The 16,170-nt window shown below is 32.3% G+C and overlaps 2 protein-coding genes across 3 annotated transcripts in view; one reads left to right on the top strand and one right to left on the bottom strand.

Annotated features, from left to right (window-relative positions):
• Positions 1-8,942: 8,942 nt before the first annotated feature.
• Positions 8,943-10,057, top strand: LOC129224385 (uncharacterized). Its single transcript, XM_054858828.1, has one exon. The coding sequence runs from the start codon at positions 9,200-9,202 to the stop codon at positions 9,821-9,823; it is 624 nt and encodes a 207-aa protein (XP_054714803.1). The 5' UTR covers positions 8,943-9,199; the 3' UTR covers positions 9,824-10,057.
• LOC129224384 (ankyrin repeat domain-containing protein 16-like) overlaps positions 10,050-16,170 on the bottom strand; it is a 60,510-nt gene continuing 54,389 nt past the window's right edge. Inside the window, exon 8 of one of the 2 annotated variants that reach the window (XM_054858826.1) lies at positions 10,050-10,131. In XM_054858826.1, the coding sequence (XP_054714801.1) occupies positions 10,082-10,131 (50 nt within the window). In that variant the 3' untranslated portion in view covers positions 10,050-10,081. The remainder of the gene's footprint in view (positions 10,132-16,170) is intronic. The other variant, XR_008580686.1, reaches the window with a different exon arrangement.

The following is a 16,170-nucleotide window of genomic DNA, read 5'->3' as shown; positions in this document are numbered from 1 at the left end:
CGACAACAAAGTTAAAAAATGGTACAGGGCACTATTATCGTATTTTTTGTATTTCTGATGGCAACGGAACTTCTTGCAGAAGCAATTCAAAACGATGGGTGTTTTGCTCTAAAGAAAATAAACTGTCTTATAAAGGAAAACCTTTAAGCTTGAGCACGTCTGTGGACGATGATATTTGTGACGCCACGAAAGAGGATTTGAATGAACTTGCTCCAAATTCAAAAGTTGAAGAGAAAACTGAAGAGTTTTATGAAAAAGCATCAACGATGCGTGAAGTATCAAACGTATTATGGAACATTATAAAAAAGTTTCATTTTACTTACGAGGATAACGTCGCTATCATGGATTACGTTTGGATTTGACCTAAGTCAACGAATTTGACTTATCTCATATACATCAGCAAGAGTGAACAAGAAGAGGTATTTGGTGGAATCCCCCACCACTCTTGATTTTATGCCTTTACTGCAAATTTTAGAATTAATCTAGAGCAGATAGACGATGAAGGCCGATTATGACTAACTCCGTTCCCCAGGAAAAAAATTCCGGTTGTGCTAGTGTACTTAATCTACTATTTTTCATTCTGAAGAATGATTTGAAGATAGAAGGGCAAATTAATAAATAAATAAAATCTTGACGATGAATAAATATCGAACAAGTCTCAGCTATGATCATCTTGAAAGTGATTTTGGAAATGAACGTGCCAACTGAAAGCGTCGGATATTGACATCTTGAGATGGATTCCTGGAGGTGATCATCTTCAAAAGGCGTGAAGCTGGACATCACGAAGAGTTTCAGTGTGAGTGTTCTGTAAAGAGTTTTATAAAAGGTCATGTTAAAGTGAAAATGGACATTTTGAAGCAAGACTGTTGAACAGTACAATTAAGAAATGATTCTACAAAAGGATTTCTTGAGGAAGATCCTAGTGATAAAGATTTTTAAATTTTGTCTTGGAACTGTGTATATAGGCATAAAGACATGTGGAAGGTCCTGAGGACGGTATAATATGCTTTAGTTCATATTTATATTTAAGAAAAAAAAACTATCTTTAATACGCATGTGCTTTTTAATATCAGTGGAGAAAATCAGTTTTTTAATTCCTGCAAAACTTAGTCTATCAAAAATTAATTATATAAAAAAATTAATAAAAATTATTAGAAATATAGTGTGTAAAAACCAAGGTGGACCCTATTCAGCAGCGGTTCTCAACCTGAGGGGCGCGCTCCCCTAAGGGGACGTAGAAGAACTTCAAGTCAGGTGTGAGTACACAAAAAATGAAACGAACTATAATTTATGCCATGTTCAGCTCACATATAAATGTTAAAACAAAGTGTTAACTACTCATTAGTGTTAAAATAGTGACGGGTGTTGCCGGTCAACCTCACCTAGATCCTAGATTGCCTCAAAAAAAAAAAAAGATTATATTCATTTTTTTGTTTCTTGGATTTTATATGTTCTGATATCAATATGTTCCAATCGTAACATGTTCGAAATAAAGTTATGGGTAGCAATACTAAATTTTGTGTAAAATTTTCGCCTTTTTTGTTTAATAATTAATAAGCTTAAGTTTCCGATTGTACTACTTGTATGGACCACATAAGGGAGGGGGGAGGGGCGTGACCTCCCGTTAGTGTTCAAAGGGGGAGCAGTGAGTCTGAAAGGTTGAGAATCTCTGCTAAACAGTATACACCTATGCATACTGTTAGTTACATCTGCATCTATCTTCAATGACATTCTGCACCCCATCGTTTCAAATTTTTGCAACAAGCTTTTCACTAAAATTTCGGCCTTTTTAACTTTATTTTGATTGGCTAAAGATCCTCGAGCTACCTGCTTTAGAGGCAACCAATCCGCTAGTTGCTTTTAGGGGAGATTTTATTTGTCGGCCGACAAAAATGCCTTCTTTAAATTTAGCACCACTCAATTCGGAAAAAATACTTTTCAAATACAAAAACTCTTTGCCATTTTTATCCATACTGCCGTGCTAAGCACAGATGTGGTATCTGCACATTTTACCAAAATTGAGTTATTGTCACCAGGTGGTCGTTAGTGATTTAATTTGCATAAATCTCAAGTTTTTTGGAGATATGTGAACGCGAAACATTAGTCGTTACTGCACATTTTACGCAGTTTGCTAATAAGGCAATTTGAAAATTTAGTGACAAATACTAAGCCTTTAAAGTGGTATCTGCGCAGTTACCACTTTTTTCCTTCGTAATTTGTAGATACGGCTTTTATGCCTTAGTAAAGCAGCATATTTAATTAATAATGTAGCAGTTTATTGTAACAGAGTACTAAAATGAGTTTATCGTTGAATAGTTGATATAGGTCGATAATGAAAACGAATACGACTTTGCATAAATGTTCAAGTAAATGTTCAGCTTTTTTTATTTAAATTTTTATTCAAAATGCAAATTCTTAAAAATGAAATATATAAAATATTCATATCTAATTCTTTCATGCAAAAAAAAAAAAAAAACGCATTTCATTCTACGGCCAATTATATTTTTATTTAAGTACAGTCTACTGTCAAAATTATCTTCATGCTGGGTAAAAATGAATCTAAAAAATAATACATTATAAAAGATAGCATCAACGCATTCTTCTTTACTAATAATAAAGCTGAAAGTCTCTCTGTCTGGATCTCTCTCTCATTGTCTGTCAGGATCTCTGTGACGCGCATAGCGCCTAGACCGTTCGGACGATTTTCATGAAATTTGGCACAAAATTAGTTTATAGCATGGGGGTGTGCACCTCGAAGCGATTTTTCGAAAATTCGACGTGGTTCTTTTTTTATTCCAATTTCAAGAACATTTTCCCGAGCAAAATTATCATAAGATGGACGAGTAAATTACGAAATTATCATAACGTAAAACCGTAACATGGGCACAAGCCAATTGGCGAGAAAATTCACCATACATTATTTGTACCTATACAGGCGAACCAAAAGACCTTTTAATTTTCTATTACGGGCAAAGCCGTGCGGGTGCCACTAGTTGAATATAAGGAACAGAAAATTATTATGGTTTACAGTTTTAAATGTCTGAAATTTGGAAAATGATATTTCTCAGAAGGTAGATTCTGTTGGATTTGTATTAACAAAATAAAGCGGCAGCTAAGTCCAATAAAGCAGAGTATTGTTTAGTGATACATTACGCGCATTTTACTAAGTTATTTGTTTCGTATCTGTGCAGATACCCCTAAAAATGGCTAGTAATAGTCACTTACGGTAAAATTGACCTTGGTTTGACAAAATTTTTCGTCAAACCGAGTTTTAAATGTAAGGGTGGAAGAATATTTTTCTTGCGGAATAAGTAGTAAATTAAAAAATTAATTGTTGCCACTTCAGAAACTTACAGCAATTCAAATCGGAATAAAATATTCTATTAAACAATAACTGTTGTAGATGATATTTTTCACAATATATACTAATAAACTCTTTTATAATTGTAATTATTGAAATGTATATGAAATTAAATTCTTTTTATAACATTTTAGCGAGGGTGCATGAAAATGTTAGAAAGGCTATAACAAAGAAACGTGACATGTTAGGCACACATATCATTTGACAATTTTGGTTACAATTAAACAAGTAACTCAAAACACGTGACAGTATTCATGTTAGAAAAATCGTTTCACACAGTGTTATACGTCACAATTGATTGTATTGTTTATACGCCGCCACGCACTCTTATGTAAATTAAACTTTTGCTTGATCTGTGGCAAGAAAGAGCATTAAATATTAACATCTTAAATCAATTATGATTACATTTTTTTCCTTCAAATTTTTGAGATCCGCCGCTATTATCGCTGGTGAGCGTAATGATCTGAAGCAATAAGTATACATGAAATATAATACACCGCCAGCTCAGTCAATTCCAGCCGAGGACTGCAGTTTCGTGTTTATTAGCACTCATCAGCCTGGCATAGTACTAACTGAGCTGAAGGTGGAAAACCTCTTAAGGAAGCCAAGAGTGCCAAACGGTAGCTAATATAGAATTAAATAAATTTTAATATTAGGTCTGGTCAGTGCTAATTCTATATTAGCTACCAGTTTGTTTGGCACTCTTGGCTTCCTTAAGAGGTTTTCCACATCCAGCTCAGTTAGTCCTATGCTGGGCTGATGAGTGCTAATAAGCACGAAACTGCAGTCCTCGGCTGGAATTGACTGAGCTGGCGGTGTATTTCATGTATTTCTGCCTTAGCCCTGCTATAGGGCGGTAACTTATTTAATAAGAAGTATAATTTGATAATATTTTCTGACAATCTTTGACATGCAGGGAAATGCTTTGTATCGACAAGGCTGAACTGGATCCGGTAACTTAACTGTTTTACTGATAAGAAACGAAAAAGTGGCCAACAATGAACGCTATCTACTGGAGTTTCGGGCTAATCCACTAGAGTTGGGTTAAAATATCAACTGTCAAAATATCACCCAACAGGCAATTGCTTCGTTCAAATGTAGAAGAAATTTTCACCCTTCATACCTTGACGGACGCTTTCTAGTTTGTATACAATCCAAAATACACGTGCAAGTAGTTTTTGTGGCAATTTTAAATCTTTTGCATTGGCAGTACTTCAACCTAAGGAAACTTGACAGGCATTTAAAGAAATGTTCATTTTAACTCCAAAATAGACATGCAAGTAATTTTTATGACACTTTAAAATCTTTTGCATAGGTGGTTCGCAACCAAAAGAAACTCGACAACCATTAAAGGAAATATTCCTTTTAATTCCAAAGTACACATGCAAGAATTTGTACGGCAGCTTTAAACCTTTTGTATTGGTGGTTCTTCAACCAAAAGAAACAAAACAGACATTCAATGAAATGTTCCTTTTTAACTACAAAATACGCATGCAAGTAATTTTTATGGCAATTTTAAACCTTTTGCATTTGGTGGTTCTTCAACCAAAAGAAACTTTGCGGACATTCAATGAAATGCTCCTTTTAACTCCAACATACACCTGCAGGTAATACAGTCGAACCTCCATATATCGAACTTCACACATATCGAAATCCCAGTAAATTTCCATGTCCATTACGTAGAAAAATTGTTTCTATATATCGAAAAAGTCTCTATATATCGAAATTTTTTTCGAGACATTTATAGATTTTTTTTCTACTTTAGACTGTTTGTCTCATTAAAAAGGAAAATTAGAGGAGAAAATTATGCTCACTAAAGGATACTACGAAACTCATAAGGAATCTGGGGTTGAGGAGTGTGTAGATAGGTCTTCGTTCCGTTCTGGAGTTCTTAAATTCCCTCAAGTTTATTTCAAATCTTAGTTGCAACCAATAATACAGTAAAATCAGTTTCAAGTTATCTCTATTGTCTGTTGATTATCATTCCGCGTATTTTTAGCTTCTGTGAAAACCATTCAAGTTAAGTAGATTGTTTTTTTTTCTCTTTCTTGATTACATTGCCTGCTATAATGAGAAACCGGAAAGCCATAATAAAAGTACTAAAACTTACAACTTTCAATCAAAAAAATGAAACGGCATTACAGTTGCATTTTTAGAAACTATGCAGTTCTTAGTTAATTATTTCACATTTTTATATTTTAAATTACTAACTTTCATTTAATCCGATGCTCATATAAATTAGAAATTTAGTTTCACACGAAAATTAGCTTTAATTTTAATGCTTTAGGAGATTTTAACGATTTTAAACTTAGATCGTTTTTGTATATCGAAATTTCATCAATTTTTTTCCGGAAATATGCTATTTCGATGTATGGAGTTCCGACTATTTATGGCAATTTTAAACTTTTTGCATTGGCGGTTCTTCAACACAAAGAAACTGTTTTTCTTATCCTGGATACCTAACTTTTAGTTTGTAATTTAAATGAAGTATTCCGTGTCACAGTAATATCAAGGCAAAAAAAAAAAAAAAAAAAAATTCAAAAGCAATTTAGAACTGGGTCGACAGTCAGTATTATTTGCATGCGATTTAAACGCGGATATTTTTGCAGACGATTGTCTTGAGTGCAAGTCAGAAAGAAATATAGGTTAACGATTCTTTTAGTGTCTTAGGACGAAAATACAGAAGTATTTTTTTACTTAGTAAGAAAATAGTCATTCAAATGTTCGTAGCCCTTCAATCATTCGTAACGCTACATATAAAGTTAATTAGTTTTTAAAGAATGCCGTTAAACAATAAAAATATTTTCGATTCAGACAGGTCAATTTCGTTATTTAGGTAAGATTGTCTCTTTTTTAAAAAAATAATTCAAATGGCAAGAAATGAACAGCAGACATTTAATTGTTATAGGCAAAGCAGATATAAAATGGTTCAAATTATTCCAAGAAATCCGGTCAAGGTCTCTCGGTTTATTTTCTTAATAAAAGTTTTAAAGATTCATTTTTCGCATTTTTAGCGTTAAATAATTTAGCCTACATTTCCATTTTTTTAAAAGCAGGAAGGAAGGTTTAAGTTGTCTTTAAAATATCTTTTGAACAACAAATAATAATAATAATACTAAATATTGCAAAATGAAACACTTGAAGAGGATTTTGAGATGAGGAAATGTATGTATGTCGGTCTGTCTGTCCTCCACATCAATAATGACTTTTAAAGAAGTAAGCCCTTTTGCAACCAGTTTTTGTACGTAAAATCTCGTCTGGTCACTACATTCCCACACATTTATTTTATTTTATTTATTTATTTATTTTTTTTTTTTGATCTGAACAGTATTTTGTTTAATTCTGAATGGTTCAAAAAAAAAAAAAAACTTGACATTTTGCATTTATGGGAACAAACAGTTAAAGATTTTTCGAAAAAACTTTACAAGAAAGAATTTTTGACGTTGAACATGTACAATAAGAAATAAATTAATCAATAAAATGAAAGAAATAATGGAGAGAGAAAGGGAAAATGCAAAAAAAAAAACCTTTTTTTTTTAAACTTGAGTTTTGAAGGTTATAAAAACTTTTGAACTATAAGGCTGATTTCTTTTAAAGAGACATTTAATCATAATATAGCAATGGTCGAAAATAGTTTATGCACAGAAAAGATTAAAAAAAAAAAGATTAGAATTAAGGTTATTTTTAAATAGTTTTAAAAAAAAGTGAGATTATAGTCCAATGGAACACTTAAAGCACAAATAAATCTCTAACTCAAGTTTGGATTTGAGCCGAACAATTTTTTCAGGAAAAAGCTTTTGACGTAGAATATGTACCTTTAATTTGTTTTTTCTAACGGTGAAAAACATAAAGGATTAATAATTTAAGTTGAAAAGCTTTATTTTTTCAACCGGAAGAAGTGGCGACAAATGAGTTCATATTTAATACAAAAGATTTTTTAAGATGTCATTTCGCAGGTTAAGAATTTAATGTTTCGTGAATTTCTACTAATTTAGTGATTTGTTTCCTCCACGTTAATACCCTTAAAAACTGGAATATAAAAAAAGGAAAGGAAGAAGTACTTCAATTTAATTAGTTTTATTTAAAAAAAACATTAGTATTGTTGCAAATTATAATTGAAACATTAATTTTTCGCCATTTAACCATGCTTAACTCATGAATTATATGTTAAGAGGTGTAAAAATAACATTAGTGATAAGTGAAAAATCTCTGAAGAGTGGTTTCTGTAGTACCTAGAACGTAAGGAAAAAGGAGTTATACAGAGATTGCTATTAGGAAGTATCGTTTCATGGAAACTTCGCCAAATATCGCCAAACTAACACTGGATTTGAAATCTTATTTCTGGCGCCAAATTGGGTTGATTGTCAGACCAAATAGCAAGAAAATAACGGCGAAATCCTACAAAACTGATTTGCAAAGTTCGACGTCACGACGTGCGAAAGAAAAACAGAGTTAAAAGATAAAACGTCACGCTTTCTAGCTACCTAATTGGCGAATATGCCAACTGTCTGTAAGCTGTTATTGGCTGCTGGGGCATTCAAATCAAATGGATGTAATTTCGGGTGCCTATACATTCTTAGGCACTTATCCGCGTGTGGTAGGGTTGGAAATAAAAACTCAAAAATTAATTCGGGGGTGAGCAAAATGGAAATTAAGACTGAATTTTGAGTAAAATTTTTTTCGCGGATACAAAACTTCCTTTGTTGTAAAAGGAAGTAAAAAACAGCAAAATTTTGATGCATATTCTTGAACTAAATTTTGACTTTATATGTAACAAAAAAAAAAAAAAAAAAAAAAAACATCGCAGAAAAAAGCACCTGTATTCCTCATTTCCACGGCAATGCTATTTTTGATAATTGAAAAATGTTATTAAATTGTTTACTTTTAAAAAAGTTTAGCCGCTACTTAGGGGATTTATCAGAGTTTTTCTCCAAAAGAAAAATATGTAATGCATAGAATTTAAAAAAAAAAATGTATTGTATGCAAATTAGGTTTCAAAATCTTAAAATTTGTTATAACCTTATCAATGTTGGAAGGGTTTGAGTATTTTGCGCGTACATGGTTCGCGATAGTAAAATTTCGCAATTCAACAGGGGAAGGGAATACAAAGTATCAGAAAACTCGACATCTTGAAGAACAAAAAAGACGAAATTTGAAATCGACACATTACAGAATTTTTTTTTATAACGAAAAGGTTCGCATGAATGCAGTTTAAGAATTCTTTACGAGTGCTACATTTAGCTGGAGGTTGTAAAACGCAAAGGTGAAGCAGCACAAAAACAGCAAATGCACTGAAAATACATAGCCGTGGAATAATGCGCGTTTACTGCTCATACTATAACAAAAACGTGTGCCTCGTGACAGAAATCTATTGTTAAAGGAACGCAATTTTCTGAAAAATGGTCCACATGAGAGTCTGTGACGAAGTTTCGCTGCCACAATAGAAGGAACATTCATCCCTCTCAGTTTCGGCTTGATTTGATAGTTATTTTATTCCGCGAATTCATTCAAATGCGGTGTTTTCGTCCTTCAGAAAACTCATTAGTTGTTGAGATTGCGACACGGGTTGGAGCGGATGAGTGATCAGAATGAAGAAAGAAAACAGAAGATTCATGGCCAGGTGTTGACGTCACGTTATTATGTATATAATGCGGTTTGCTACCGGCTCATATTTTATAGATTATGGCCGCCATTAACCCGGCGCTATTTTGCGGTTATTTCTTGAGAAGTGTGCGTTGCAAAAGTCGTTGAAAGCTGACAGTTTGAAACAAAGGTTTCCTTAGTTGTGCTGCTAGTAATCGATCAAGAAATTTAAAGATCTCGGTGCACAAAAAAACCATGATTGGATATATTTTGCTGGTGTTAACCATCCTTGGATCAGTGATCAAAGCTGATGAGGCACCCATTCCTGTTTCAGACAACAAGGACGAATGTGTCAAGCAAATGATAGATTGGTGCAAAGGTATGCAGTACCCTCAAGAGGGTGGAGGAATGACGATGGTTTCCATCTCCTACCGCGACCAAAACAGGCATTATCGTGTGTTCTGTGCTTCAGACTCGGAAGGTACTAACTGCACCAGGAATAAAATACCATGGTTTTACTGTTCCCCGGACCACACCTTTAGCTACAAAGGACAACCGGTAACCGATGGGTCGAATGTAGACAATGACATTTGCAAGACAGCGGATAAAGCGTTCAATGACATGTTCATCCAAAATATGTCGTTCGATAATACGACGCTGCAAACGGAGCTCGAGACAGGAATGGAAAGTTTCTTTCGGGAAATTACTTCAATGCAACAACAGATTAAGAGCATTCAAGACACTCTACGGAACCTACCAGTGTTCACCAGAAGTTTTTGGACTTTTTTTGACACGGATTTTCCCTTTGGAGGACCGAACTACACTGAAACTGAGGTAGAAGTTTCGAAAAAAGATACAAACCAGATTGAACGAGAGTAAACATTGAACACACGTAAATTAGTCGAGCAATGTGATATTCAAATTTTAATTATGTGTTTATTCGTGTGATAGTTATAGATGATTTAGGCTTGTGTTGTTGATATGGATAACCATGGAGTAAAATGCAGCAGTAGAATTTTGTAAAAGGTCAGTATTATTTTAACAATAGTTTTATTCTTCCCACAATGATTTTTCGGAAATAATATTACGAAATAAAAATCACCTATTTCTGTAGCTATAAAATTTATTTACAACATTTCATGGTAACAAAAGTTTACAAATTTCTTCTTTTGATGTATACTGTGACGCTGAAAGAAAAATTCAAAACTTTAGTTTCGTATTTGTAATTTTATTATTTCATTAAATGTAATACTTAAATAAAAATGATTAATTTTGTGTAGTAGGTAATTACAAACAGATGAAATTATAAGAATTAACGTATCGCAAAGTTATTTGCCCCCCCCCCCAGACAGAACACCTAAAATCAATAGAATCGCCGAATTGAACACACACAACTGCATAACTAGATGAAATTTTTTTCAAACCATTCAAAAACTTTCAATATTAGGGCCAGTTAATAATTTTTAATTTTATACATTTCAACTTCAAAACCAGTAACAATGAAAATATTTTTTGCAGCGAAAATCGATAAAATTGCAGATATTCTGAATGTATTTTTCACTTTTTCATATCAAGAAATACAAAACGAATTTGCTATGAAACCATAATACTTTTCTCCGTTTTTCCTTTTGATATTGAGTCACTGAATTAAACTCGAATAAATTCAAAGGGCTACAAATTTCATGTAAACAAAATAGGCAGTTTTATTGTTGATACAACTGATTAATGAAATAATTTTACTTATTTATTTTATTTTTTCATTTTTAAGTTTGTCTTATCATTTATTTTATTTTGGCGTAGCCCATGTCAATTCATGCAGGCAAGTCTTACCTTCATAGTCAAGTTTTTGAACTTAACATGAGTTAAAATTAAGAGAAAAGTTGAGTAAATTACAGGTATATGTTTATTTTGTCCAAGAAAATAAATGGATTGAGAGACAGCATACAACCCGCCAAAGATGGTAGTCTGAGTGCCATTTCTCACTAGCATTTTCGGACAAAATTTCTAAACTTTTTTTTTCATCTCTGGAATGGAGCATTTTGCTGCGTTTTTTTTTTTCACATGAAAGATTATGATTTCCCCCCCCCCCCTTAAATGATACGCACCATTGGGAAATATGGGTCTTTTTTTTTTTTTACAGCGCTCTGAAACAGAAAACTAATCAGTTTTTAAATTCTTTTCAAAATAGCAAATTAAAATTTTTTTGATTTTTTGACTGTTGATAGTACTATTGAGTACTACGTTCTTTGAAAAGGAGACATTCCACTTTTGAGATTAACAGATTTTAGAGATATATGATCAAACGAGGGTTTTCAGGAACTGTATATGCAAATGTAGACTTTAAAATTCTAGTGGCAAAGTGGCATTTAATAAAACTTTGACTTTCACACAAGACACTTTAAATTCAGTTATAAAACTACACTTTCATTTTTAGTTTCCGCTTCATTCAAGACTTATTTTTTATGAAAACGCAGTCTTTAGCTGATTTGCCGGCCAAAATATTCAGGCGATACTTTTCTCTGCATGCAAACTTTTGGTGCACTGTTAAAAGATGGTTTCTTGTTTTCACAAAAGTAAAAACCGTGGTTAAAGTAGGAGCTAAAAATAAAAATGTGGCTACATATTTAAACTAAAAGTGTCTTCCGGATACTTGCTACAAAATAAAATTGTGCATTATCAAGTTACATTTACTTATATTATTTAGTTACTGAGAAACCCCCATTTTTTAAATGCCGCTAAACCAGGTTAAACTCAAAAGCAGAATCTCCTTTTCAGGAAATGTAGTACTCAATGGGGTCGTTTCCAAAATTTTAAAAGTATTTTTTTCTGAAAGAGCATGCTTAAAAATATAGAATCTGACCATTTTTTAAATAATTTATTTAATATTAAAAAAAAAAAATACTTAAATCGGTGCGCTTTCATTGTTTACGCTTCTGTCGTGTGACATCACAAATGATGAAATGCCATTCAGTGTTACCATTCACAGAGCAAAATATTTAATTTGCATCTTTACTCACGTGTATTGGCAACGATATGGTTGATAGCAAGCGTAGAGCGCAATGTTTAATTCACTTCTTGATTATCATAACGTGGAAACGTGGTAGAAAGGTGCGCCAAATTGCATCATTTGTGACGTCATAAAGACCACGCCTTGTTTTCAAAATCGGACATTTTAAAAAATTAATTAAAAAATAACTGTTGGGAAAATGAAAGTATTTTCTTGGTCCATGTTATTATTTTTGCTTATTCTATCAATTTCAGTGACTAAAAGTAGTACTTTTGACTGAATGAAACAACCCCATTGTATTGATAAACAATAAAGTTTAAAAAAAAAAGAAAAACTGGCAATTTTGAAAAAAAAAAAGATTTTTTTCTTAATTAATTATTTATTTATTTTAGGGCTCTAGCATAATGAATTGAACATTTATTTCCAAATGGTGCATATCGTTTTAAAGATAAAATCATTATCTATCCAATAAACAAAATGCTTTGCACTACTCTAAAGTTAATGCAGTTTAAAAACTTTGTCGAAAATCACAAGTGAGAAATGACGCCAAGGGTGCTATCTTTGACCGGCTGTATCTTAGGCAGGATTTTTTTTTTGAGGGGGGGGGGGAGATGATAAGACTATGCCTATAACTCACATTTTTCAAGCATTCAAAAGACTGAAAAATTGAGAAAATAGAATAGAAATGCAGTAAATATTCAAAAGGTGATCTACTGCACTATATCTTTAGTTGCAATAAAAGTATTGTTTGAATAATAACATTGCTAAACTGTTAAATTTAGCAATATAAATGCATTTCTGAAAAGTTTAGAATCAATAAAATCACTTACTAATACAGATAACATAAAAACAAAAGTAAAAGCAAAAAACACTAACTTCAACAGCCGCGTAGCTAAAGCTTTCGCCGCCCATGGCGGTTCTTCAATTTACTGCCCTTTTGTTGATAATAATTTAATACTTTATACGATCAAAAGCATTGTAAGTAAAACTGAAACTTAATTTATTACGAAAAAAACACTCATTTCAATATTTTTCTTACAGATGAAAAAAAAAAAAAACGGAGTTCATGATGGCCTCACCGAAAATTCCAGCCAAAAATATCAATTTAAGACAATTTTTAAGTAATGTTAATGAAAAAGAGAGTTTGGGTTTCCTCCCGGTTTTTTTTTTTTTTTTTTTTTTTTTTTCGCTGTTGAAGTCCTTCTAATAGCGTTAAAGGTTCGGCGTATCTTCAAGGAAATTTTTCGAAATTGAAGTGTTCTTTAAATGTCTTTAATCTGCCGTTTCAAACCAATAAACATTAAATTCGGGGTTGTTTTTACCATTATAAACCAAATATTTGGGAGAGGGGGGTGGAATTCTCCCTTTGACCCCAAATACTTCACTGTTTACACACAAAGAAAGTATATTTATAAGCAACAGAAAAAGAAAAAAAATATATTATTATTATTACATATTATTATTCAACAGGCATTTAATGGAAACTAGTTGAACACGGATGCCAGATCTGTTCAGTGGCAAGTCAGGGGCGGATATAGAAAAATCTTTTGGGAGGGAGCACGGGAAATTGATTACCCCCCCCCCCCCCCCCGCCTTTGATGTTTCATAACAAAGATTTGACGACTTTATTTTTAAATGTGCGTGTTTATTTATTTATTTATTTATTTTTTAGGATTCCTTAAGGTCAATGAATCTACTTCTAAGTACATGAATATTATGCACTAATATACTTTGAATGTGGACGGAATACATCTTTAACGTTTCAAGCCATTTAAATACTAAACCCAATATAATGTCACCAAGATGCTAGACAATGAGCGGCTTTACCTAGGAACATTGTCATAATTGATTATAACACGAGGGCAAGGTTATTAAATAAACCAATACCTCTCGAGTTTTTTAAAATTAATTTAATCATAACTTCATAACATATATAAGTTTTCACTGAAGAATTCAGAAACTATTTGTGTGTGAATTTCAAAACGATTGCTGATTTGTTCTTAAAGCCATGATACAGTTGAGATAACATATTCATACTACATGCCGCTTCTATTAAAAATCATGGTGTTTCTAAGAAACTACCACATGATTTCTTTCATTTTGTATCTTTTATTAGCTGAAAAAGAAATCTATTATTTTGCAAATAGGTTCCTAGATCAAAATGACTCTTTTAGGTGCACCTACACATTAAAAAAAAAATGTTAATTATTGATTCTATCAAAGAAGAATTAATGGACGAATCGCGATAATGCGGTCTCTTGAATTTGAAGCCAATGAGTTAAATGTATTCTGCAACTCTTTGCCTCTGACTCCAGTAATACTTCTTTAGCAAACAAAAATGCTTTTCTTCAAAATATGCTGTGTGTGTGTGTGTTTTGTGTTCTTTTTAATTAGCTACCTAAAAAGTGCAAAGGAAAGGTTAGTTAAAAAGTAATAAATAAAATAGTGAAATTAATTAATCCTTACAGGGGGCACGTGCCCCCTGTTCCCCCCCCCCCCCTAAAATCCGCTACTGGTGGCAGTATCAGCAGAGAAAATATCATTTAGCATTCTTAGACTATTACTACACAAAAAAATTCTTTCATAAAAATATATCAGTGAGTGAAAATTAAATGGAATGCATATACCTTAATGAAAATAAAGTAAGAATAAGAGTAAAATAATAGTAAAAGTATAGACGAGTTCATAACAAAAGCTATTGGATAAAAAAACATAAACCTACAAAATACTGCAAATTATTTTCAGATAAAATTCAATGGGAAAAAAAGCATTTTATGTTGTTTTCCGTGCATTAAAAAGTAGAACTATTCTGTAAATACCAAAATTATATAATTTAATTTACAACATTATATGTGCTATTGGAAAAATAAATAAATTAATTGATAACTTTTTCTTTAGGGAGAAACTATGTAATATCTGATTGGATGGTTTGAAATATTTTTTGTCTTTATTGGACAGGGATCTGTGTGGTGAACGTTTAAAAGACAAAGTGCTCAGGTTTTGGAAGAAATAAACATTGAGCAATGTTAGGCTACTGGTGACTAACAATATCTGAGCATTTTATGAAGCATTCTAAATAATTAAATGCTAGAGTTTTACTAATTATACACAACCAAAATGTCTATACATGATATATATTTTTCTGCAGTACCTAACTTTTATCATTAAACTTTTTTAAAGAGAAACCATAAGTAAAAACCAAAAGTACCATGGTACCAACTTTTCGTACCATTCATGGTAACCAAAAGTACCATGAATTCATCATATTTGATAAGCATTTATGAAGGCTTTGACTGTTATTAAAAGTAAGTTTCACTATGGTCAGCATACCTAAAAAAAATAATCACAGGTCTACCAAAAAAAAAACACATAAATTTTGAATCCAAGTGCATGAGTGTTGAACATAAAGTAAAATCCATTTTTCCTATTATGAAAGTGTTTTCTTCACGGAAAATTATCCACTCAAATATCAACCTACATTTTAATTGTCTCTGAATCATTTTCATTTATTGTTTAGACATGATATTATCTATAGGGATGAGATTCATAACATTTTTCCTGACTAAAAAACCTCTTTTAACCACACTTTATGTGTAATAACTCTGTCCATATGTAAGTTCGCTACAAATTTTGCCATCATTACTTTGCTCATTTCCTATGCTCATTTAAAATTTGGTATGCGAAATTCAAACATCAGATTTATTACTTCTCTCTTCCAATGGGGCTATCAAAGAGGCCTCAGCCTCTTACAGATTTAGTTCAGTCAGTCCTCCAATGTAGCATTCAGATTTTCATTTTCCACCATTAAACGGCAGATGTCAATGGTACAGAGAATTAGTTTTCACCAGGGCTCTCACGATGAAAAATTGCATTGGAGAATTTTAATCAACAATATCTGAGCCAAAGAGGCTGTCACAGTACCTATAACATGCTACATTATCATACAACATGGATGATGACAACTTTCTGTATCTCAAAAATCCACAAACAAAACGCTTAGATCCCAGGTTCGGGACTCGGGAGCCAGAGAGTTCAGAACCTGCAATCGACTGGGTGGCATATAGGTTAAGCTAAACCCTAACCATTACGCCGCACAGTGGTTCAAGGGTGGAAAAAATAGCCATTTTTAAGTTTTAAGATAAAAAATATTTCATGCCGTAATTACTTAGCCCTTGAATTGTAGTAACTTACTCCATAAAAGTTTTTTGAAAAAAAAATT

This window comes from Uloborus diversus, chromosome 6 (genome assembly GCF_026930045.1).
Source record: "Uloborus diversus isolate 005 chromosome 6, Udiv.v.3.1, whole genome shotgun sequence".
Lineage (NCBI taxonomy): Eukaryota > Metazoa > Arthropoda > Arachnida > Araneae > Uloboridae > Uloborus > Uloborus diversus.
Note: the sequence above shows the minus strand (reverse complement) of the source record. Positions and strands in the feature narration are given on the sequence as shown.

What these genes read in the sequence shown, in the direction of transcription:
- LOC129224385 (XM_054858828.1), top strand. Translation starts at nt 9,200, where the DNA reads ATGATTGGATATATTTTGCTGGTGTTAACCATCCTTGGATCAGTGATC.